The sequence below is a fragment of the Rhea pennata genome, chromosome 1 (genome assembly GCF_028389875.1).
Source record: "Rhea pennata isolate bPtePen1 chromosome 1, bPtePen1.pri, whole genome shotgun sequence".
Classification (NCBI taxonomy): domain Eukaryota; kingdom Metazoa; phylum Chordata; class Aves; order Rheiformes; family Rheidae; genus Rhea; species Rhea pennata.
In genome coordinates, this window is record NC_084663.1 from 22,003,194 (window position 1) to 22,029,886 (window position 26,693).

The 26,693-nt window shown below is 38.2% G+C and overlaps 1 protein-coding gene across 5 annotated transcripts in view; it reads right to left on the reverse strand.

Moving 5' to 3' along the window:
- Window positions 1-303: 303 nt before the first annotated feature.
- The window catches only part of MAPK12 (mitogen-activated protein kinase 12), a 41,333-nt gene continuing 14,943 nt past the window's right edge, over window positions 304-26,693 (reverse strand). For 3 of the 5 annotated variants that reach the window (XM_062582999.1, XM_062583033.1, XM_062583025.1), the window contains 10 exons: window positions 18,821-18,882; window positions 18,505-18,532; window positions 13,787-13,816; window positions 11,978-12,025; window positions 6,804-6,918; window positions 6,075-6,146; window positions 3,864-3,943; window positions 3,009-3,087; window positions 1,243-1,416; window positions 304-485 (listed from right to left, as the gene is read on the reverse strand). In XM_062582999.1, the coding sequence (XP_062438983.1) occupies window positions 415-485; window positions 1,243-1,416; window positions 3,009-3,087; window positions 3,864-3,943; window positions 6,075-6,146; window positions 6,804-6,918; window positions 11,978-12,025; window positions 13,787-13,816; window positions 18,505-18,532; window positions 18,821-18,882 (759 nt within the window). In that variant the 3' untranslated portion in view covers window positions 304-414. Of the gene's footprint in view, window positions 486-1,242; window positions 1,439-3,008; window positions 3,088-3,863; window positions 3,944-6,074; window positions 6,147-6,803; window positions 6,919-11,977; window positions 12,026-13,786; window positions 13,817-18,504; window positions 18,533-18,820; window positions 18,883-26,693 lie in introns of those variants that run through there. The other 2 variants (XM_062583017.1, XM_062583009.1) reach the window with 2 other exon arrangements.

Genomic DNA, 26,693 nt, shown 5'->3' on the forward strand with positions numbered 1-26,693 from the left:
CTAATACTTCTAGCATTCAGGATAGGTCACTGGCCTTAGAGAGTACTCACTGTGCATCACTGACATAGTCTGTGCCTCAGCTTGCTCAGAGTGGTAACTTGCACTCTTTTGACCTCTGGTTTGAAGAATTAGTTAGTTCTACCTGCTCTTTTGAAGATGACACTGAGTTATCACAATCTGAATTCCTTCATGCAGAAGGGAGATGTGGATAGCAATGAGTATCTGGATAGTTTTGAAATGCTAGTCCCAAAGGCATCAACTTCCACAAGCAGAGTAAAAGACACTGTTCTTTTACAGTGCAGATGAAACAGATTACATCCAATTTATTTATAAAAGTTTTATACACCTGAAATATCACAAACATTTACAACTTTCTTGTTTTCTTCTGAGTTCTGAAAAGATCAAGTCAGATAATTACACTGCTGTCTCCTTTGACTCTGATGTTTGTGGTGGCTTGAAGTTCAGTATCTCTTTATAAGTAATACCTGGAAAACAACAGAAGAAAAACAGTGCTGCTGGTATACTCAGAAAAGGTGCTGCATAGACTTGAGCAAGGGGCAACTGCCATCATGGTTAAGCTTTCATCTAGGTGAGGAAGAGAAAGATTCTTTAGGCAAAAAAAGGTAGAAAGACTAAAAAGATAAGGAAATCAGAGACGATTTTATCCTAAGTCACCATTTTAGATTTGAAGAATTCAGCCCATTCTGAAATATTATAGGTGCTTTCAAAGCGATGCAAGTGGTGGCTTTACAATGAAGTGGGCGTTACCTTCAGCAAGACCTACTGGACACAGCAGAATTAAAAATCAAGTTCACATTTAGAAGTCAAAATACAACCTTCCAAAGTTGGATAAAAACTGGATTCAGATGTAAACCTCTGCTGAGAGAGTCTCCTGCAGTGACAGAAAACAACTAACTTAATTTTAAGGCCAGCAACAGTGGCAGCCCTGAAGAGTCAGTAGGAAGCTTTCCCTGTTCTACACACTGAAAAGGACATGTTACAGAAATTATTTATTTCCTACATTGCAGCAGATGGGTGGAAAGACACTCAGAGAAGTAGAGGAGAGAAGCCATTATTAGAAGGAAGAGAAGAAAACCTTTGGGGATGGCTCCAGAAAGATCTGATGAGAAGAACACTGGCTTGTCAATAGTGTTTCTCAATCTTACTGCTGTCTACTTTATGAATTATTTGGGTGATCTTTTTATCTGTTCCTTTTTAAAACCATCACAAAATTGAACTCACGCTTCCATTCATCCAGTGGAAGATCCATGTTATCAAATGTGTCATCGTATTTTTCAGCTTCGATTTCTTCCTCAGGATCATGAATAGGTTCAAAGTAAGGATGCATCAAAGCCTCAGCTGCTGTGACTCTCTTCTCTGCATCTAGCACTAGCATCTTCTCCAAAAGGTTTACAGCTATTCAACAAAAAAATACCCACTGCATTTAAGTCATACCATTGATTCCAGCTTGTGTACAGTATTGTTGCCCTGGGGTTATTTTAAATAAATACTGAGTTACAAAACAGAATTACTGGGTGTTTGTTCCACAGCCACGAGGTCCCTCTAAGCCACACAATTCAGTGTTGTGAACAGACTGGGACATGTACAAAGCCTGATGCAAAGCAGAAATGCTCTGCTGCTTCCAAAAGCAATACAGCCACCTCACCTCGGCTTCTTCAACTTCTGGCTCCAGAACCACTGCATTTAGGGTTGTACAGGTGCCTTTGCATACTGCTGCCACTGTGTTGTGGTTCCAGGGTGTATTATGACTTGACAGCAGCAGAATGAACAGATGGATGAAGAACTAATGAGAATTGCTCTGCATGCAACCAAATCCAAGCCCTCGGCCCCAGCAGTACACTTTGAGACGCACTACAGCTCTCCATGATCAGAATCTCAGCACAGACTTTATCTGCTACATATTCTGGACCTCAGATGAAACACTAAAAAAATATATGAAAATCTTACATATTCCTCTCCAATGGATTTTAGATTGGGGAGATCTAAATGATCTATGTGAGACTGTCAGAATGGGTTAGTGTAAACAGATAACATGACTGATTTCTTTATTCTCCCTTTTTCTGTTACGTTTCATAAGAATGTTTCTGGGTCAGGTGGAACACTGAAAGGGGAGAGACAACAGCATGCAACAGGGAGCTGCAACTCTTGCCTGTCACATCATGGATTCTCTCCAGACTTCTCTTCCAGAGCATGAGCAATTGTTCTCTGTGAAAGGAGCAGCCTGACATACTCAGAGGTGACAGGAAGAGTGTATGGAGTTTGCTACAGCTCAAAAGGTCAGTCAATTAACTGAGTAGTCAGGTAAGAATTGCTTATTGATCCTATTGATTTCCATTGTAACTGACCATCTTATTTTGAATTCTTAAATAGAGAAGACTCAATTACCCTAATTTATATTTTAATAAAACCTAGCTTTCTGAGTTCTCAGGTTGCTGGAGAACAGATAAGGTTTGGGCAGATCCACCTCAAAGCTCTGGCTGACTGTCATGTCACAGTTGTGTGTACTTGGTGTGCTCTTCTAGCTGTTTTTATCTATCAAATACAAGCCAGTTCTCCTTAGGAATGCACAGAGGTTTCTCAGAAAGTATTCATTCCATCACTGAAATGTCACCTTTCTATTTGCTTGCATGTCTGTTATGGATCAGAATCGGCTTTCATAATTATATTTCAAATATAATACATAGGAAAATTTATTACAGATATTTCATTTCCCAGGACTCCTGAGAAAGCAGATCCAGCAAAAACATCAAGTACAGGCTGGATCAGAGCCTAAAACACAAAATACTTCCTTTTCAACTCTTCTAAGAAACATCTGATTCCTGGCAGGGTATAAGTTTGGCTAACTTCAGCCCTTAAAATCAAAGTTATGAATTATGGAAAGCAAGAGGTAGAACAGCATGAGAACCATCACATAACTGTCATGGTTATCACATGACTCATGTTACTGCTGCTGCCTCCAATACAAACACAACAACAAAGTTTCTTACCCAGAGGATTCGCGTACTTCAAGATGGATGCAAAATCTTTTTTCTGAACTTTTGGGAGGCTTTTGATATAGTTTTTTGCCTTAAAAGAAACATGAGTTTTGAATTAGAAATTTGAGTTGTTTGTACCATGACAACATTAACTTTATGCTTAAAAGGCAACTTTTAATGATGCTTTGATACCACATCGTACAAATGAATTTGTTAATTTTTTTCCTATAATGCTGATTATATTCAGATTCTTGCTGAGAACCTTTTAAATCAAGCCTTAAGACTGTGATTAAGAAATGATATTTAAATCTTAAATTATTAGTGCTCAATATTTAATATATTAATTAAATTTAAAATGTATGCATCATTTGAAAGAATAAAAGCTATACTTGTGTTTATAGAAATCTTTAGAAGTCTATATTTTAAAGTAATTTGTTAGTATTTAAATTCTATAGTTAGTCTAATAATTAATTTTAGGTGCCTTATAGTAGAGATTTAAGGACTCCAGAAAGATATCCACACAAGAATAGGAAAGACGAAGTCAGAGACATCTGCAGAACAGTGAGTTTTCTGAAGAGGTTCATATTTTCAGTATAATTCCAGTGAAGACAGTAATTCAGCTGATGCCTAGCTGTTCATATGCTACACATTAGGAACTTTAAAATATTTAAATTTATAGATTTTTCAAGTGTTCTAATCATTTTCTGGCTCCCCTTAATCTCCTGTAGTTATTTTGGATGCCCAAAGCACTTTAAGGTGGATATGCACCACCAGTGGTCATTTCAATATATACTATCACAGTCAGTCTAAAATCTGAGCATGGCTTAAGTAAAATTAAGACATAAATTGTCAAAACAGAATACTCACATCTTGACTCTGCAGTTTTTGAACAAAATCTTGAGTTGGTGTGCCTGTTATTTTCATTATTTCTGTGAGTTGGTCCAGATCTGAATACCAGAAATAAGGAACAAAGTCTTTCACCACAGCAAAATTAAACATCTTACAAAAATTGTGTTTCTTTGCAATTGGAAAAGAAAGCACAAATCAGAACAAAACAATGGCAAGTAAGATTCATAAAAGATGAGGTGAAAGTTCTCCATTTCTCTTGCAAAGGCAAAGACATTGAAATGCACCGGAAATAAAATATCTTATAACTTGGGAACACACAACTGAATGATTTACAAAATTCTCTAATATTATCTGGCCCCCTCTAATATTTTTGGTCAAATTTAGTCAAAAAGTTACTAAGTTTCCATATGTTGCATGACAGATAGGTAGAGGAGATACTGGGAGGAGGAGAGACTCTCATTAACATTCCCATACAGGAAAAGGTTGTATTATAAATTCAATAACCATCTATTTTGTTTGATAATGTGTCTGGACAAGCAACAAATACCATATCCATTGTCCAGGTCTTTCCAATACTAAGGTGACTAAGTAAGAGCAGCCAGCGCTATTGTGGAAGCAGGAAAAGTGATAGGGAATAGCAGCTGGCAGGGGAAACAGAACCAAAATCAGAGGAAACCAGTCTTTGTTACTTTTCCACACTGAGCAACCTGATTCCACATGCTGAAATGCTGGAAATATAGTAATTGGGATAAGGCATCAGAACAATCTCTAGTACTGTATGTCTTAAAACAGCACAGATTATTCAGTAATAATATTAACTGTTTAAGAAGAACCATCATATTAACAGGGGGACTAATGCTGTAGAGAACAACATTGCATCTCATTTGCTACTCTGATCATCCCGACTTACAAGTACATACAAATTCCATGAACCTCTGTAGAAAAAGGAAACGGTGGGTAATGCTGACCAACCAACCAACCAAAAAATCCCATACCGAGTCTGCAGGATAACCTGTTCATAAAACTAAAACAAAACAAAAAAAAAGCCACTAAAAAGTTATTTATTTTTTTTCCTCACAGCTGAATTCATAGCTGTATTGTCCTGATAACAGGTCAGGGACAAGTACATTAGGATAATTTCTTTTATAACAGTGGCCATAGAATTTTAGCAATACTTCTGAAATACCCCAAATCCAATACAACTAACTTTTATACTTTTACGCTCACACATTTACAATGCAACTTGAAAATTATGACTCTTTCATTTCTTATTTATGTCCTAGAATTCTCAGGGTTAGCATTAGTTGAGAAATGCTATTTGTTAGTTAACTGTTGTCCTTTAGCATGCATTTCCCTATTTTCTTGTTAAAAAGTGATGCATACTTAAAATCTGTACAGCTGAAATAATTTGATGTATTTTCCTTTTCTGTAGCCTCTGTCACTTTTTTATAAACACAATCTTTTATTTATTATGCTTTTCCTTACACACAAGAGAATAATAAGATCCATGCAAAGAAGTCCTAACCTTACAAGTAAGTACTTAAGTATAGAGCATATTTATGAAAAATTTAAACAAGTATTTGCAGGGTCAGCACTTTATTGACTGGAACTCCACAGGGGGAAAAGCAGTGCAAAATGATTAGTTTGAGCTGTCAAACATGCAAAACATAAACCCCAAAAAATTAAAAGTAAAAAAAAAATTTGCTGTCCTCTATTAATACTGGGTAACTATCACAACTATCTCCAATGAAGTATCACTTACATGTTTAAGTGTGTTTTGATCTTAACTATTTTCTTAATTCCTCAGCAATGAAATGATATGACAATGTTTTCTGTAAATGTAAAATATCTTTTAGATCATAACAATTTTTGATAAAAATCTCAAAAACTATGCAATGGACCAGCATGTGCATAGAAGTCTGCGGGGAACCTACTCTTAAAAAAAAAAAAAAAAGCTCTTTCTATGAACACTAAATTATTCACTTGATTCAAGATACAACTCAAAGATCACCTCTCTCTAGTAAAAAAATGTTCAGTAATACCAATTTTAATTTGCAAATATATAAACTTGGTACAAATATTAAATAGCCAACAAATTAAAAAGATGAAAGTTAATTTACTATTATTTTCAATTTATGCTCATCAGCTTCTGAATAGACTTACTACATTGCACAAGCACCTATCATCATTTTCTTATCTTAGTGCCATAAATTCACTGAGGAAGGATACGATCGTTTCCTTTGAACAGAGGCCTCCCAGTTATCATCTCAGCCATTATACAGCCCACAGACCAGATGTCAACTGAAAAAAAAACAGCAATGTTAAATTGCTGAATATTTGTCCATTTAAATACAGATGAAGTTTAATTTAAATATATATTTTAAAGAACTGTAATGTTTACATTTATAGTCTTTTAAAAAATAAATGTGTGCTTTGCAGAGTATGATAAAGCGTATACATAAAACTGTTAGTCTTTTTGATTAGGAAATGAAAGATCATCTGCTATTATGCTGAATCAGTTTCTCACTAACAAGCAGATGTATGTAGGAAGTAATTTTTCCATGCTTTCAAAACTTCCATGGTTATCTTGGTGTTACGTGAATCCTCTCCTCCTGCCATTTTTCCGTGTCAGTTTGAGTTAGAGTCTGCCCATCTTGGAGAAAGATTACAGGCAGTAGAGCACAAGAATGTAGACCAGACTGTTATATCTGTATACATTTACAGTGTTTTTTTCCAATAACCTTGGGACTTTCTGTTAGTTTCAGACAATACACAAACAAAATCACCCCCAAATTAACCTCCCAAACATCTGCAATTTATCAACAAGGAACTATTTCATAATTATATTATTATTTCCACCTCCAGTTTCTTTCACTTCAGAAACGAAGAAGTGGCTATATATTGCCTGATGCAGTGAATGCTTCAGCTCTGTTAAGACTGTTCCGAAGAGATGCTGACCTGTTTGTGTATAATGCATCCAGTTAAGTATGACCTCTGGGGCTCTGTACCACCTTGTAACCACGTAACCTGTCATCTCACTGTCTGTATGCCTTGCCAATCCAAAATCCAGAATCTGTAATGGAATCGTAAAGAACATCCTGATCAGACAACCTATATACCTATTTCATACAGACTTTCCGGATATGAAAAATAAGAAAACAGAGCAGTCTGCAGAGATTGGTTTATTTCTTCATCTTTTGCTCATTAAAGTGCCTTGTTCTCATTAGCAAAGTCAAGACAGAAGTAGCAAGGAACTTTAGAATTATTTTTTTACATCACATACTTCTATGCGACACTAAAAGGTGGAACACTACCAGTAAAGAAAACAATAAATGCTTCAATTTTGGTTATAAAGATACAGGTCATATTCAATGCAGAAACTCCCTGACCATAGAATAAGTATTATATTTTGTCAGGGCTGAAAGAACAGCATCCATTCTAGATGGTTATACGGTATCCACTGATCTGATATCCTAGGTGGCACAATTTTTATGAACAGTGTTCTAGTATTATTCTGAAATAAGGACATGCCATTATCTTCGTTTTATGAATAACTAATACAAAGAAAAGCTTTCTCAAGGTCACATTGAAAATCTGCACTAGGAGTAGGGAATTACCATTATTTTGTTCCACTGAGTTCCAACCTGCTGCTTAATTACAGAACAATCCTCTGTAAGAAACTCAAGGTCAGTACAATTTTTTAAAGGATTATATACAATTCAGCTTATTTCTGAAACTCAGAGATATTTATCTTTGGGTATAGTAAAGTCTACAGCAGCAAGATTAAAAAGAAATGTTACAGTCTTTTGTCAGCTTCTACAAAATTGGCTAACATAAGGACCCAGCTGTATGGACCATCAAAAGATACATTTGGTCAATAGTGAGATCCATTCCTGGAATGACAGTTGGTTTGTAATTTATCAATATATTCTTGATATTAACAGGAGAAGCAAGGCCCTGGGTGAGGAAAAATTATTCAAAATAAATCATCATCATCTACAGATACTTAAGCATGTAGTTTTGCATGAACAGCCACTAGTTTCCACATGTCACGTTTCATACATATACATATTTATAGAGCAGAAATTTTCATTAGAAGCACCTGTGCATCACAGTACCAAGGGTGATGCATTTGTAATGTTCTCATTGTAATTAAGCATTTAAAAATACCTAATTTTTCGATAGGATAGTTTCATCATTTCCCGGGCACTAACAAAGAAGGAAACTTATATTTTTATTCATGGATCAAGAGTAGAAAATATAAATGTTATAGCTTATCTTCATTGCCACATTTAAAACATCATTTCCACATCTCCTCCATAGTTGTTGATTACCTAGCCATTTAAAAAAGGGGGAATGAGATGGAAATGGAGAGATATTTATTGTTACTATACAACTGACTATGACAGAACTTAACACTCAAAAACTTTAGGTACTGAAGAGCTGCTGGAATAAAAATATTTGCAATAGCAAAATACACTTTTGTATACAGCTTTCAAATTTATTATATACATATTTTACATTATATCTTCCCAGCAGCATCAGAGAGGAGAGGGGAAGAAAAAAAGGAAATTTTGCATAAGAGTTCAAAAGCCACATGTGATACCATTTTTTCTGACACAACAGTTTAGGACTTCTCCATACTAATGTTTGTGAGTTGGAGTTATCTGAAGCATAATTTGGTTTTGTATTTTTGTAAAAGCAGAAAATGTCAGCAAGAATGTTTTTGTGCTATGCTTTAACGTCAGATTTTTTTTCCATTAAAATATTCATTTAGTCTCATGAGCAAATTTATCCTTTTAGTATTTAAAATTAACATGGTACCATGTCAACAACAGTATTCATATAAAACTATTATTCTGATACTCTGCCTGATCTTCAACCTTTGAGCTGGAACTTCCAAGACAATTTTTAGAGCAAGTTTGACCACAATCATTTTTATATCTTTGGAATAATGAGAGGAGAGCAGAATTCCTTCAGCTCTTCATGGATGAGCTCTCCTTGTCAGCAAACTTAGTTTTCCTAACTTGCTTCAATAATAGCTTGTAACTTCAAGACTGCAAAAAGGGCAGGTCTTTCCCTTAAGGGACTCTCCAGTTGAGAGAGTCAGACCAAAGAGCCAGAGGCTCATCTGCAAAAATGAAATTGATGATTTATTTATTAATTATTAATGCTGTGGCAACTTGCCTCCAGCCACACAGTTGCTAGAACTGATGCAAGGGAGGCTGCTGAGTGCACAGATATGGGGAAAAAGGATTGGACAATCCCTGGCAAGTATGATCTTGCGCCAGTGTAAACCGACTTAAAAAGTGCACTCTCAGAGTACGGTCACATTCTACACATTATACCTAGACTGCACACACACAGTGAAAATGCAAGTGAAATTTAAATTATTCTAGTATAAGTGAGATCAGAGTTAAATCCTTACCTTGATTTTTTTATGCACACCTCTCAACATGTTACAGGTTGCTTTCTGTTTGAAGAGTGGAACACTGTTCTAACAACCAGTAATTTCCTAATTACAGATTTGCATATTTCTTCTGTATAGGATACCAGAAATCATTGCAATACACTGGACTGCAAATTTTGCTCTGACCACTGAGAAACATCAAAACTAGGGCTTAATGCTAAAGCTAATGGCATTTTCACCATGCCATTTCACAAAAAGATTTTCTGATATAGAATTGTTTGCCTCAGTTTATCTAAAAGTGTAAAAATATCCAAGGTAACAGAAGAATAAATTGTGTTAAGTAAGGAAATACAGTGATCGTATCATGAAAGAATGTTTGTGACTTGGGCTTCACCTCAAAATCTAATCCTATAGCTCAATGGTGGGCTGTGGGGGGGGAGGGTGATGTGTACATATGTAACTGGTTTTTCCAGATTCTCTCCTTTCCCCTACTGAGACCTACTTACAGTTTGGCAACATACTTCCAAAGGCCAGAAAGAAGCAATGGTTTTTTGTTTTAACTAGGGAAATCCTAAAACAACAGGATCCTGAACATTCACCCTGTCCTATTGAGTTTCCAAAGAGTATAAAATTGTATTACAACAGCTAGGTACAAGTGTATAGCTTGTACATCATATACTAAAGCACATTTTTGCAGTGTTCCACCCACTTTTATTTTATTTAATTAAGGGAGAGCTTTACAACCTTTGATCTGTTTCTTTATCTCCCAGCTTGCAGAGTTAAGACTTTTTGTATTTGTTCTAAGCTGGAATTCTCTCATAACCAAACACTTGCCATAAAGTCTTGCTTAACTTTTTTAAGAAGGAAAAAATGGTCTTAAGATCTAAATGTAAACTGAAGACTTATATATTAGGAAAGAAGAACCCTCATTCCAATTTACTAATGTTTTGTGAAGATGAATAAGCCCATCAGGATTCAAGCATAGGACAGAAGCAGCAGCTTGATTTTATAACTAGCTGAAAAACACAGACGAGCCTTTCAGATGGTTAGAGCTATGAGAAGATAGATGACAAAAAATAATTATAGAAAATTAATAATAATCTATTAAAATATGAGAATAAAATTAACTGGGAGTTGGAAGCAGTATGAACCTCCTATCTCTAAACCCAAGAAAAATAAGCTATAGTCTTAAAATGTTCAGTGGTAAGTACTACAAAATTCTACATAATAATGAATTATTTGTTTTCTTATAGCAAACTTAATCTACACAGATAAACAGATACATTTTGCTAGGTCAGGATACTTTGCATAATTATTTCCGTGCATAATTACTGGAGTACAAATATTATGTTCTCTAACAGGCTGAATGATTGGAAGATTCCCATGACAGATAAGAAACTGAATAACAAAATCAAGCAGGTCAAAGTCAGTATTTCAGTTTAATGATCTAGAAGGAGGCTTAGGGTGTCAGTACCTCCATGTACAGGAAACAAATTACTATTCAGGTAGACTCTGCTGAGAACATATGCAAGGAAGAATCAGCTGGAGTGGCAGCATCCACAATTCAGGTCAGATACCTCCTACAGTGAGTGCTACAGTCCTGGTCCCCAAGTGTGCATGCCAGCTAAGTCCAGTTTCCATGCTGGGAAGAGACTTGGGTGTGTGTCATTCTCCTACCTGTCTTTGGAAGGAAGCTCAGACGGGTAGGACAGGAGTGCATCGTGGTGTATGTCAATACTAATGCTAGTTCTAACTTTTAATAGCGCAAATGGAATAACTTTAAAAAAATTACATGTTCTTGCTGAGCAGTATTCGATTCCTCTTATGCCTCTCTGAAGTGATTAGCTACAACATATCATAAAAACAATTCTCCATTACAATTTTCTTCTTGAAGTCTTTTTAATTAACTGATTGCATAACAATATAACAACATTCACAGCAACTTACATGAAAAGGCTGATTATTACACTTAGGCACAGGCACTTGCCTGGGCCCACAGCTGCTACGCAGACTGCTGCGTAAACACCAAGCCAGAAGACAACAGTTTCAGTTGTTACATTGCCCTTCACCACGCTGGAGGTACTGAAGCCACTAATCAGTCCAACAATGTCACAAATACAACCTGTGGCACAGACTGACTGACCAGCGATCGTCCTCTGTACATCTTAGGAGTCACATGAACCAATCCTCAACCAATCCAATTCCCCATTAACATCCTATACTAGTTTCCCAGAGCATCCTATCTGGACTTAATGTCGTTATCACAGATATTCTGGGCAACTTTTTCTAATTAGAGGCACAGTGATTTCTTGTGCTTGGCTCCATAATGATCTTAGAAATTGATCAGCACATCTACCATTTGTATGAAACATACATTTACTTCCATCAAGGAGATACAAATAGGAGACTATTGGATTCCCAGCATTCAGGGCTTTATTTCTTAAATAAATATTTATTTTAATTATATGTGGTAACTAAACTCAGACAAATGGAAAAATAATTATAAGGATCAGTCTCCTATAATTTTTTTGAAGATAGTTACCATTTCCATCTGATCCTATTTCCTTTAATTTTCTAGTATTCAATACTTCTCAAAGCTCATGGGTTAAAATCCTGGCATATTACTGAACCAGTTATCAATGTCTACAGCTGTTGCCCACATTGTTTTCTGTGGTGCATTTCTAATATATTTGATTATTTGTTTCAAATAAACACTTCTTACCTTCAATTCACAGTCTTCATTTACAGCCAGGTTTCCAGGTTTCAGATCCTGTAGATACAATCAGATTTGAAATGTATTTATTTATTTTGCAGTAGACAGAGAAAAAGCACTCTTTTTAAAAAATAAAACATTTATTTCATTTAGGTTAAATGGCTTTCATACAACTACTTGGAACAGCAACAAGTAAAGCAATGACATCAATATAAATTAGAGAAGAGTAATCAGAATAAAGAGAAGCAAACACACAAATTTGGCTTTATTCCATTATGTTCTTCCTCTCTCAAACAAATTAACTTTTGTTCTACTAGTAGTTGTAAGTCAGAAAGATACTAGTAGTTGTAAGTCAGAAAGATACTTGCTAACAAAAGAACTTAGTCATCTTAATCTGTATGCGGTTTGAATATAAGTGTGTACCATTTAATACTACCACAAAGTTAAAGATTCATATATAGTCAAATGGAGTAAAATAGATTTCCTTCACTACTTCTGGACTGTACATATTGAATATCAAGATCTACTTAAAAAAGACTCCATATTGAAGGAATTAAACAAGATTTTAGGATCATATACAAAACTTTATACTATATTCTGTAGGAAAATGAAATTCCTAACAGAAGAAGACAACTGAATGAAGACTGCAACATGAAAACAATTACTAACCCTCTCTAACTACTATAGAGACTTCTACTGATCTTCAGAAGTTGTACTGCTAAGTTTAGCAACAAAGGGAAGAATACTGGCACCATTTAAGAAGATTTTGCGATGTTAGTGATTCTTAGATATTCATAGTTACAGAGATAAGTTTTCCTTCAACTTTTGCAAACCTTTGTTTGTCACATTTTAACGCACAAGATGTTTAGAGGAATCGTCTCTCAGAATTTAATAGTCACCCAACAGTTTCACACAGGATATAGATTGAGATCAGAAGGGTCTGAAAGAGAAACAAAGGGGTGCAAAGGAACTGTCATGAGACTGAGAAGTTCAGGAGTCAGCAAGAGGGAGCTCAGAAAAAGTTGGAGCAACTGTGAAGTTTAGATTATGATTACAAGAGTGGTGGAAGTGAAAATATCCACTCAGCAAATTATTCTGGCAGTTGGCATGATTTCCATCTCTACCTTAAACCTACTGTACAATGTGCACTTTCTGTGGTGCTCCTGATACTTTATTACAAAAGGCCAGTTCCTACTGTTCTGATGCAAACAGAGTCTTTAGTGAAGTTATAGTTGGCAGTATGAGTTTACCATTCAAAACTCATCTCCTTCACAATGCAGAAGGGATTCTACGCAGGCAGCAGGGATTCAAAAAGAATTAGAATATCCAGTTTCATTTTCCTCGGGAAAAAAAAAAAAGAGGTCTTCAAGGTTCTAAAATTTGGGGTTTTCTTTTCAATTCCTATGTGTTCACTCTTCCCTTAATACCTCTAACATTAACATGATGTTTAAACAACATTTAATTGTTGCTTTTCAAAGTTTACTCTAACGTTTGTTAAAAAAGCAAGAAATCCATTCATCTTAATTTATATGCTACTTGCTCTTGTGGAGACGTAAACTCTTTGTGAACCTGAGCTTTTAAGAAATCTAAAAGATGTTAAGAAATCTAAATCTAAACCGCCTTCAGTGCAACTTGGGTGCCCACCTTACACTGATGTAGCCACATCACTTCTATTAAACAAACAAGCAAAAAAAAAAAAAACAGAGGCAAAATGAAAATGGAACATCGTAAATAGAAGTTCAGACATGTTTATGTGCATGTTTACACACAAATATGAATCACATTATCAGAATATAAACACATATTATTTCCACTTACCCTGTGAATTATGCCTGATGAATGAATATACTGTAAAAATAAAAAACATTTTTTAGTTAATGACTTTAAGAAGTTGTCTGGGGGAGAAAAAGTCCTTTTTCATGGTGCTAAAGTGACTTGAAATTAGAAAATGTTGATACATTGTGCAGAGGATCTTTTTATCTTTGTTTTCCTTTAACTCTCAGTAAATGAGCACAAGCTGTACTACATAAAAAAAGAATAAAATGCTGTTCCAAAAGAAATACAAGCAGATAGGTTAGAAGCAGTGATGATTAAAAAGATATGTAACAGAAATTCATATATATTTTTAAGTATAGTATTCTGAATAACTATACTTTCTACCAAGGTCATTATAGAATGATTTCAAGAAGAGGTCTTAACTGGACTCCTACATCACACTTCCGGTTACAGCTTTCTAAAGAAAAAACAGTTATTAATAATAAAGCTAGTATTTTGCCCTCCCCTCCCCTAATACCTAGGTATCAGTAAAAGAGTTTGAATACTCCTTCAGATCATATAGTTCTTCTAATTCTTTCTATATACAAAAGCCTGTTTCCAGTTAATTTTGGTACTGCTAGATACATATGTTTATCAAAATTAACCCTACTATTTTATATATCAGAACTGCTCTCTTGCAAAAGAGATCTCAACTGTACTATCATAGTTTCAATGCCTATGCTTCAGCAGGAATGCATTTTAAGAAAGCATTTAAGAACACAATGTAGTCTAATCAAGATCTTAATTGAAAAATCTTGTTATATGCTTCAATGCTTCCTGAATGAAAAGTCTAGAAGTCATGCTGCAGGATGCTTTCCCTTATCATAACCTTCCCAATGATCTGTTTGAGGGCTCTGAAAAATCAAACCAACAAACTGGATGCCCAAGACTAATTCTCCTGGGAAGCTCCAAAACAAGACATCTAATCAAATACAGATGGCTACATCTATGTCTGTCACCACAGCCTCCCCATTACAAATGGAAGGGTATCTCTAGTTCCCAGTTCCTTTCACCAGCTGAATAATGCCCTAGAAAAAACTGTTTTCTGCTCTGACTGTCAAGGAAATCTCTAGTAACTAGTTGAGACGTAGATGCCTGTTTTGCAAATACTGAAAGGTGAATCACACCCTTGATATTTGTCTTGAACTGACTTTAAAAGGCTGCACTGTGACTACACTGGAGCAATCCCAAGGAGGAAGAAAGAAAAATTAACAGTCGCACATCTGTGTGGGTGGTTTTCTGTTATTCTTTTTTCTGCATATAAAATATATGACAGTTCTTGAAACAGATGATTTTTAGCCTATTTCTATACCAAGCCCAGATTCAGTAAACTGCTAGCCTCACATGTAGTAGTAAAATATACCTGTTATTCAGTACTAAAACAAAGTAGCATATCTATTGCACCACAACACCAGTTACCCTTTTCATGATGCTGTTTTAGAAGATTGTCTAATGTTAAACTGCTACAACAAAGGCCTTTGGGATTATGATTAAAAAATGTAAGAAAGCTAGGCTCCTGCCATGACTTAGCTTTCTCGGAAAGCCTCTCTTTCTATATCTGTTACAGGGGAATACACAGACTAAATTGACTAAGTCAGATACCTAACATCAGTGAGCATTTATATTTTTGTTAGTCTATTTTTTACAGCTGGTTTATTTCACTATATGTCTGTCTGTCATCCTAGATTTGGTGTTCTTCCACATTTTGGCTAACATAATAGGAATAGGAGGTGCAAAAAATTAGAAAAGTTCTGTCTTAAGGCAGAACCCAGCCTTCTTGTCTTGACAAAATGCACTGTCACTGGGAGTTCTACAATAATTTACGTTGCAAGGAACCTCTAGAGGTCATCCAGTCAAAACTCCTGTTCAAAAACAGATCCAACTAGACAAGGCTACTCAGGGCATTGTCCAGGCAAGTTTTTAGTATCTCCGAGGATGGAGGTTCCACAACCTCTCTGGACCCCTGTTCCAGTGTCTGACCATCTCCAAGATGAATTTTTCCCCCCTTATATTTAATCAGAATTTCCTATGTTTCAGACTGTGACTGGTTCCATCTTCTCCATACACATGAGGACAATGAAGATAGTAGTAACACGAACACAGGTTTCTTTTCATACAGCTGCACACCCCAGCTTGCTCAGCCTCACCTTGCATGTTCTACACTCCAGTGCTTGGTGGCCTTGCTCTGTCAGTCAGCATCTTTCATGTACTGGGCAACCTAAAACTGTACACAGAACTCCAGACATGGTCTCATAAGCACTGAACAGGGGGGAGAAAGATCACTTAACCTGCTGCCTACGGTTTTACAGTACAGCCCAGGATGTGGTTGGCCTTTGTTGCTGCAAGAGTGTTCTGCTGACAGCAGTTCCTGCAAGACTTTTTCTGAAAAGCTGCTTTCTATCCATTGGGTGTCCAGCCTGTACTGTTGCATGGATTCTTCGGCGCTAGATGCAGGACTTTACATTTGCGGTAGATGGTAGATGAATTCCTGCTGCATATTTTTTGTTGATTAGGGAAGTTTTAACATCACCAGTAGAAATTGCTCAAGTGTTTCATGAGATTTCCTCGAGTTGAGGAAACAGAATGGCTCCCCAGAATATAGCCTGTAAGACCACAACAGAAAATGAAGAACTATAAAGCAGTATTTCTGTCATGGATGTGCATGAAGTAGATCAGGATGGGAGTAACAAGATGCAAAAAGAGGAAGTCTGACAGTTGTATACAGACATCTCAGATATAGTTAAGTAATGTATCTCTAAGTAAGCAAGCTCCCAACAAAACCTGTTAATCCATAAATGAAAAAAAAGCTGCTATCTTCTGCAAACAGCCATCTTAATCAAGGATATCACAATGACCACTTACTTTCTAAATTATTTCAGTGTCTTCTCACTGAAGCTTCTTGATTCTCCAGAGCACATATGCTATAAATATTCTGGAGTCTAATCTTGCTGATATGACTGTACACAGTAAGGAAGTAACTAGCAGACTTAGGAACGTCTGCATCTAAGAACGTAGCATGTAGAAACAGGAATTAAAGAACTGCAGTGGCTGAAGTTTTAGTAAAAGTCAATCTCAACTGTCTGGGGAGAAGAGCACAGTCTCAGGTGTTCTCACCCCTCTGAGGGTTTTATGAGTTTTCACAGCACAAAAATCATACCAAGACTTTGGGGAGAACTCATGTATTTTCTAAACATTCCTCTTAATACAAGACTACTGAGCTTACATGAAATAGCACTTATTTCTGGTGCTAATTTAAGCATTAGCTTTTCTGTTAGCTGCAATATTGTTGCCTGTGCTGCAGGTTTTTTTAAGAATAGAAATATTTTTTAACTTCATCTTATTTCTACTGGCAGGTAACAAGAGTGGAATTATGCTAGCCTTAGTTTAGAAAAATTTCCATTTCAATTCAATAATCTTCTGAAATTGGATCCATTTTTTACCAATTTTGTCCATTAACTAATCCATTTATTGTCAGATTTCATCATTCTTAATATGGAAAAAATATTCAAACCACAGAATCACAGAATGGTTGAGGTTGTAAGGGACCTCTGGAGATATTCTAGTCCAAGCCCCCCTGCTCAAGCAGGGTCAGCTAGAACACATTGCATAGGACCCTGTCCAGATAGCTTCTGAACATCTTCAAGGAAGGGAACTCCACAGCCTCTTTAGGCAACCTGTTCCAGTGCTCTGTTACCCTCACAGTAAAAAAGTTTTTCCTTACGTTCATACAGAACTTCCCGTGTTTCAGTTTGTGCCCGTTACCTCTCGTCCTATTGCTGGGCACCACCAAGAAGAGTCTGGTCCTATCCTCTCTATACCCTCCCTTAAGCTATTTGTAGACATTGATAAGATCCCCTCCTCAGTCTTCTCTTCTTCAGGCTGAACAGGATGAGCTCTCTCAGCCTTTCCTCATATGAGAGATGCTCCAGTCCTTTAATCATCTTAGCAGCCCTTTGCTGGACTGGCTCTGGTGGCTCTATGTCTCTCTTGTGGTCAGGAGGCCAGAACCGGACACAGACGTGGCCTCACCAGGGCTGAGCAGAGGGGAAGAATTACCTCCCACAACCTGCTGGCAAGGACATACCCTTCATAATGTTATTACTACTAAATGTGAACAATATTTGTTTCAAGAATCCAGTTAACATAAGCCAAGTGCCATTGGGCACAGGAGTTTTTCTGCATTACTCTATAGATAATTTTTCGTAGTATGCATAAATCCTTGAAAGAAAGTTTCAGACTGTGCTAGCAAGCTATGCAACAGCTGTATAAATTCTAAGCATTCTTGCCTGTATATGTAACATACACACAAAATACAAAGCTAATCAAAAGGGAATTAGAAAAGATTCAGGAGAAAGTATTCTAGTGTGTGAAATGAAAATGAGAAGAGTGACTTGGCAGTGAAAGGATAACTGAAGCGGAAATGGGTGAGGGGGGAAGGGAAAACAGAGAAGCAGAAAGAACAACCTTAATGTGAACAAAAGACAGTAAATAGGGATGATAAAAAGGAGAGAACCAGAGCAGGTAAATATTGCCATTAACACAGCAAAAAAAGCTTGAAAAGATGATTGTGTGGCCCAAGGGATAATCCTTCCATTCCCAATACTACACAAACAGACACACAACTGCCGCTTGCATCACTAATCACTAATCCAACTGGCATTCCCTGCAGAAGATGGACTCAAGACTGAAAGAGCTGAAAACTCCAGTCCCATTCCACTTACATGAAGACATTTATTTACAGCTTGTCTCCTGTAAAAATCAAAAGACACAGCGTATTTGTAAAACCTTCTAATTTGCAAGTTCAAACTTAAATAAAATTTAACGCTAGACTAAAGTCTGACTTGGAAACAGACAAAGGCAATGGATCATTGTTTTTAAGCCGTGTCAAATCACATTGTTTTTTCCACCACAACTGAAGTGAAATTTTGATAAATTACAAGGTTCACAAGAGAAAGGAAATGAGTATTTCATTCTCTACAGAAGGAAGACAGGAAAATGGCATAAACATAACTGACAAACAAGACTGTATAGACTTACAGAGCAAAGCACTGAGGGCTTGATACAAATCTTCCTGAACTCAACATGAACTTTCCATTGACCTCAAAAAGAAAAAAAAGTTTTTTCTTTTTAAATTAAGCCTGTGGAGCATTTAAGTATATAATCAGTTCAGAACTAGGCTACAGGAAATACAAAAAAATGAAACGTGCAGGGAACTGTCTTGGGGCCTTAGCAAAAAGGTATCTATTTTATCCCTTCACATAAAACCACTCATACATTTTTACACACATGCAAAACAGACATGTAAACAGGTTGTTACAACATGAGTCTGAAATGTGGCAAAAATAAAGAACAGCATTCTTGCCTTTGAGTAGACTTAACTACAGATACCATAAAATATTTATGTACTTTACACAAGGGACTGCATATTGCAGTTAACAACTGTATCATCAAGTAGCCAAAACTGAGCCATCAAAGTAAAGAGGTGAATAAAAAAAATAAACATTATAAAAATGAGAAGCCAAGCTGGGGAAATTGGAACAGTTTTACAACAAAAATCTACAGAGTTGTCTACTCCTCCTTCTCAGGTGTTGCAAGTATTTTTCCCCTATAATGCTTTAACTGAGTAAGACCCAAGTTTCCCAACAAAAAGCAAGCTTTTTCAATAAAACACAGATGTGCTACCTTTAATCCAGAAATATCAGATCTTTACAAGCTTCTCATGCAAAATCTGGCAGAGTCTTTCTTACATAGCCAACTTACTGATGTCTTTCAAAGAAGAAACAAATTACTGACTAATTTTCCTTCTTTCCCGTATGCTAACAACACTGAATTCAGCTTAATTGTCCACTAGCATGGACAATGCTACAGGAAAGTCCCTCAAATAAAAAGCACTGGAGCATTCTTGTTATCTCATTTCTTGAAGATATTTCCAACTAGGTATGTTGGTGGGGTTGGAGGAATTAGTGCAAGGAGACGAATTCAAAGTTTACTGGAACAGGTGAAGTAGTAAAGATTGCTCTCAAATGTTTGGCTTGCAGTATCAAATAAAACATCAGAGTCTAGTAACTATGACTTATTTCCTGCTGCTAATTTTGAAGTAAGTACAGCTGTGCTCTTTAAAAATTTAGGGTGGGAGAAAAGGCAAAATATTCACATGAACCACTGCTAACAAAAGATCTAATACAGTTACAGAAAACAGAGATACCAGTTTACTAAGATTATCTCAGTATTTCTGCTGGTCACTTAGTAATAGAATGAGAAATGCTCCAATTTTTATTAAATCCTGGGAATCCCAGCTTACATCAAGAACTTCCTGCTCATTTTCTCTTTTCTCAAAGTCCTGCTCTGTTTTCTTCAGATACGTTACATTATTCTTCAGATATACGTCAGTTGTTTCACTTGCCTTCTACATGTACTGATCCAATGAGCTCCAGAGTCAACCTTTCGAGGCCCACAAACTCTGTTCAGTAGGCCTCGACATAACCTAGACCACTAGAGCAAAGTACATTTCTAAGTGATTTCACTGGAATTAAATTCATTATTCATTCAGTCCACTACATTCAGCTCTGAATTCACTGAATTTTTATAGTTCCTATATTGCATCTATTGTCGCACCAAAGGGAAATGAATAAAGCAGGACTCAACAATAAAATACACTTACTGAATCTTGGGAAGGGAGTAAAACAATTTACTTGACCTTCTGTACCTGTTAAATATTGAGGGACAGAGTAATCATGGGCACACTGTTCTTGCTGTTCTTGTCCAGAAAGAGCATGATATCCTGGGATTTTGTCTATTTTGAATAGTGTTTGGCAGTACAAATATAGATCTGGAAGAGCAATACACCTTTCTCTATAAAATCCAGCTTGGTATTTCCACCACACAAGCAGTTCCTTACACAACGCACCTTCCCTGCAAGCACAGATTCCACTTATCTCTGTACAAGTGGAGAGAGAACTCTGCCCATACTTTGTAGGGCAGGACCATAAAAACAAAATTGTTTAGTGTAAGGAGCAGCCAAAGACACCACATTCAGTTCTAGACTGTGCTGTTCTATGGCCTGTTGTAACGTAAGTCTGCCAAACAGCAACGAGAACTAAATGGCTGTCACTGCAGGAAAGCCAGGCTTCAGCCTGCAGAGCTAGGTCAAAGACTCACAACAATAACACCCCAACTGCATTCTGAACTTTTGTTGTAGTACAGAACAGCTTTCAGAGTAACCTACTTCTTCTCTTGGAACCATGCCACCAAAAGAAATAATAAAGGAATAATAGGCTTTTTGTCATCAATGCCTTGCACACCCAAACAATAAATATTGTAATTTAAGACCTGAAGTACCAGTTCAGATTGGGAAGTATTTTCATATTGCATTAATACAGGTTAGTAAGGAACTGGGAGCTCAGGGAGGACCTTCTTTTGTGCTGTAAGATACAAGTTCTGTGCTATAAGATACAAGTTTTAATCACTGTCCACTTTGTAAAAGCAAAATATAGAAAAAAATCCACTAGCGATAATAAACAGACTAGAAGAAAGATGAGAAACATACAAAGCCTACGATAGTTAGTAAACTTAGAATCATCTTTGTGGGAAACAAAAAACGTTCAAGAAAAGTTGTAGAGATGGCTCTGCAATCCATCACAAAGAAGTTTAATGAGACCCAAGGGAAAAAAGCTAGAGGAGTATAAACACCTTTATTCTTGGCAAAGACAAGGGGATTAAACAATCAGGGTTAATTGGGCTTACATTCTAGGTTACTCTCTGCAAAAAATGAGTCAGGAAAAGGCCTCAAAACTAACTAAAGGATGGAGTTTTGGTTATACTTTGTTCAAATACTTGAAAAATTTACATTTAAATTATTACTTTCCCACAGAAACTATGTTTAAGCTAAGTGACTATGTTTAAGCATGACTTGCTGAAAGAACTACCAGATGAAGTTGTCTTCAGCAACCCACCTTGAGCAAAGCCCACCTTGAGTTGAATCTGCTGAGGGATGTTAAGGGCAGTAAAAGGGCTTCTACAGGTATATCCGCAGCAAAAGGAAGATCAGGAAATATATGGGCCAACTGCTGAATGGAGCAAGGGAGCTGGTGACAAGGGACAGGGAGAAGGCCAAGATAGTCAATGTCTTGTTCCCTTCAGTATTTTCAAGACTTGCCTTGTCCTTAACAACAGAGGGGGACTGGTTAGAGATGTGAAGGTTGGGGGCAGCCTTGGCTGCAGTGACCACAAGATGGTGGAGTTTAGGATCGTGCAGGAAAGAATCAAGGCAACAAGCAGGATTGCAACCCTGCACTTCAGGAAAGCGGACTTTGGGCTCTTCAGAGACCTACTTGGAGGAATCTCATGGGTTAAGGACCTAGAAGGAAATGGGGTCTGTGAGATCTTGCTACTATTCAAACATCACTTCCTCCAAGCTCAAGAACAGTGCATCCCTATGAGTAAGAAGTGCAGCAAAAGGGGCAGGAGACCTGCATGGGTGAGCAAGGAGCTCTTGGCCAAATTCCGACAGAAGAAGAAAGTACACAGAATGTGGAAGAGGGGACAGGCTACTTGGGAGAATTATAGGAATGCAGTTAGGGTATGTAGAGATGCGGCGAGGAAGGCTAAGGCCCAGTTGGAATTGAGTCTGGCAGGGGATGTCAAGGACAACAGGAAGGGCTTCTTCAAATACATCAGCAGCAAGAGGAGGACTCAAGAAATGTGGTCCTGCCACTGAGTGGGGCGGAGGCCCTGGTGACAAGGGATACAGAGAAGGCAAAATTACTGAATGCCTTCTTTGCTTCAGTCTTTACTGCTAAGGGCAGCCCTCAGGAATCCTGCAGCCTGGATGTGAGGGAGAAAGTCCAGAGAAGAGAAGACTTTCCTTTGGTTGAGGAGGAAAGGATTAGACACCTTCTGGGCAGGATAGACATCCACAAATCCATGGGCCCAGATGGGATGTACCCTCGGGTACTGAGAGAGCTGGCGGATGTTTTTGCCAAGACGCTCTCCACGATCTTTGAAAGGTCCTAGAGAACTGGAGAGGTGCCTGAGGACTGGAAGAAAGCCAATGTCACTCCAGTCTTCAAGAAGGGCAAGAAGGAGGACCCAGGAAACTACAGGCCAGTCAGTCTCACCTCCATCCGTGGAAAGGTGATGGAACAGCTCATTCTGGATGTCATCTCCAGACATATGGAGGAGAAAAAGGTGATCAGGAGTAGCCAGCATGGATTCACCAAGGGGAAATCCTGCTTAACCAACCTGATAGCCTTCTGTGATGGAATGACTGGCTGGGTAGATGAGGGCAGAACAGTGGACGTTGTGTGCCTTGACTTCAGCAAGGCTTTTGACACTGTCTCCCATAACCTCCTCCTAGAGAAGCTCAGGAAGTGTGAGTTAGACGAGTGGACAGTGAGGTGGATTGAGAACTGGCTGAAAGGCAGAGCTCAGAGGGTCATCATCAGTGGTGTGGAGTCTAGTTGGAGGCCTGTGGCTAGTGGCGTCCCCCAGGCCTCAGACTGGGTCCCATCCTGTTCAACTTCTTCATCAACGACCTGGATGAGGGGACAGAGTGCCTCCTCAGCAAGTTTGCTGATGATCCCAAGCTGGGAGGAGTGGCTGACACACCTGAGGGCTGTGCTGCCATTCAGAGAGACCTGGACAGGCTGGAGAGTTGGGCAGAGAGGAACCTCGTGAGGTTCAACAAGGGCAAGTGCAGGGTCCTGCGCCTAGGGAGGAATAACCCTAGGCACCAGTACAAGCTGGGGGCAGACCTTCTGGAGAGCAGCTCTGCAGAGAAGGACCTGGGAGTGCTGGTGGATGACAAGTTGACCATGAGCCAGCAATGTGCCCTTGTGACCAAGAAGGCCAGTGGTATCCTGGGGAGCATTAGGAAGTCTGTTGCCAGCAGGTCGAGGGAGGTGATCCTGCCCCTCTACTCAGCCCCAGGGAGGCCTCATCTTGAGTACTGTGTCCAGTTCTGGGCTCCGCGGTACAAGAGAGACATGGAGCTACTGTGGAGAGTCCAGCGTAGGGCTACAAAGATGATCAGAGGGCTGGAGCACCTGCCCTAGGAGGAACGGCTGCGAGAGCTGGGCCTCTTCAGCCTGGGGAAGAGAAGACTGAGGGGGGATCTGATCAATGTGTACAAGTACCTGAAGGGAGGGTGTCAAGGGAACAAGGACGAACTCTTTTCAGTTTTCCCATGTGACAGGACAAGAGGCAATGGGCAGAAGTTGAAGCACAGGAAGTTCCACCTGACCGTGAGGGGGAATTTCTTCCCTGTGAGAGTGACGGAGCCCTGGCACAGGTTGCCCAGAGAGGTTGTGGAGTCTCCTTCTCTGGAGATCTTCAAGGCCTGCCTGGATGCAACCCTGTCTAACATGCTCTAAGATGCAACCCTGTCTAACATGCTCTAAGTGACGCTGCTGAGCAGGGAGGTTGGACTAGATGATCTCCAGAGGTCCCTTCCAACCTCACCGATTCTATGATTCTAATCCCGGGCCATGATGAGCAACTAATCCTGGAAACCATTTCCAAACATACTACAGACAAGAAGGTGATTGGGAGCAATCAGCATGTATTTACAAAGGAGAAAATTATGCCCAACAAACCTGATAGTCTTCTATGATGAGATGACTGGCTTGACGGATGACAGGAGAGCAGCAAGTGTTGTTTATTTTGACTTTACCAAAGCTTTTGATACTCTCATAACATCGTCATGTTATGGGCTAGATAAATGGACAGTGAGGCAGACTTAAAACTGGCTGAACATGCTGGACTCAAAGCTGCACAAAGTCCATCTGGAGGCCCATCACTAGCACTGTCCCCCAGGAGCTGATAGTAGGGCCAGTACTGTTTAGCATCTTCATTAATGACCTGGATGATGGGACAGAGCACATCCTCAGCAAGTTTGCAGATGATACAAAACTGAGAAGAATGACTGATACATCAGACGGTTGTGCTGCCATTCAGAGAGACCTTGGCAAGCTGGAGAAGTGGACTAACAGGCACTCAAGTTTAACAAAAGGAAATGCAATTCTGCATCTGAGGGAAGTAACTCCATGCACCAGTACAGGCTGGGGGCCAACTAGCTTTGCAAAAAAGGACCTGGGGGTCCTGTTGGGCAACAAATTGACCGTGAGCCAGCAAAAAGGCCTTGTGGTAAAAAAGGCCAGCGGCATCCTGGGCTGCACTAGGCAGAGCATTGCCATCAGGTCGAAGGAGGTGATACTTCCCCTCCACTCAGCACAGGGGAGGTGAGGTCTAGAGTACTGTTTCCAATTCTGGGCTCCCAGTACACAAAAGACATAGACATACTGGAGCAAGTCCAGCAGCGGGCCACAAAGATGACTGAGTAATTGTAGGGCCTATCATATGAGGAAAGGCTGAGAGAACTGATACTGTTTAGCTTTGAGAAGGCTCAGGGTGCATCTTATCAATGTCTAAAACACCTGTATGGAGGAAGAAGATGAAGTCAAATTCTTCTAAATTGTATCCAGTGAAAGGACAAGAGGCAGTGAGCACAAACTGAAATACAGGAAATTCTGTTTCAATGTAAGAAATAACTTTTTGTACTGTAACGGTTATTGAACACTGGAAGAGGTTGCCAAGAGATTTTTTGGAGTCTCCATCCTTAGAGATATTCAAAACCTGCCTGCACAAGGTCCTGAGCAACCTGCTGTGGTTGACCTTGCTTTAGGTAGGGTTTTGGACTAGCTGGTCTCCAGAGGTCCTTCCAACCTCAGCGATTCTGTGAAAAGTCAGTCAAAAATTATGTTCTTTCAATGGAATCTCTTTGGACTTCTTTCAAAGCTTTTTAACTCAGGTGCTTACTTCTTCAGGGTTGTAAGTGATTCATCTGTGCTCCTCTCAGCCACCCCCACTCCCATTAGTCACTAAAAATCCATGGCCCTTCCTTTTTATCAAAGCTGTCCTAGACTTGGAGACTTCAGAGATTCTTTAACCTTATACATAGAATGTTACATAAAGGATACATACACAAGAAACATTCAGACATCTGGCTCAAAAAGTTATTTGAATATATGAATACTTACAACAAATTCCTGTTTCAATTGCCTGTTTAAATTTAGGAAAATGTTTTAGTATGTTGCAGAACAGGACTCTTAACATACACGAACCAAATCAACATGCGCTGTTGTCCCTGAACACCCACCAAAACCAGTGCAAGCACTAGGAGTCAAGGAGGCTCTGAGTCTCTCTCAGGGTGAGAAATTCACCACAAATACCATAACGACAGGTCTGTATTCACCGTATTTATATATATTTATATATAAAATATGTTTTTATATATATATATATATATATATAAACATAAAAATCTATCAGACAACACACACCATCTAAAATAAATTCAAACCAAAGAAGACAGGCACAGGAAGAACTCTCCAGAGTAATTAACTGAAAGAAAGAATTCTATGAGGAAAACAAAACCTTCCTCAGAAGAACATAGACAAATACTGTGTTTACAGTAGGCTGATGAAGACTCTTGCCAACAGTGCTACCAAACCAACACTGCAAAGATATAGAAAACTTTTCAAACTAGAGAAATTTGAAGCTGAAGACACAACCAAAGGTTCTGATTTATCATTTCTAGTCAAACAGGATATCAAGTTTGACTCTGCTGAAGTCAAAGGGAATCTTGCCTCTGATTTCAATACTTACTTCATTCTCTGTTTCTACACTTCTCAACCAGCCAGGGTAAGAGATCTGGCTATAAAGCACTAAAATCAACTACCGCTGAGGAAGGCATAACTAAAAATCACAACAGTGACCTGGTTTACTGAAATAAGGAAATCAAAGTCACCCCAGATTAATGTATTATAGGTCTTTAATGTATTATAGATCTTTAATGAGATTCAACTTTTTCTATCCTTTACCTTAAAACAAAAAGGCAACTTTCACGGTCACA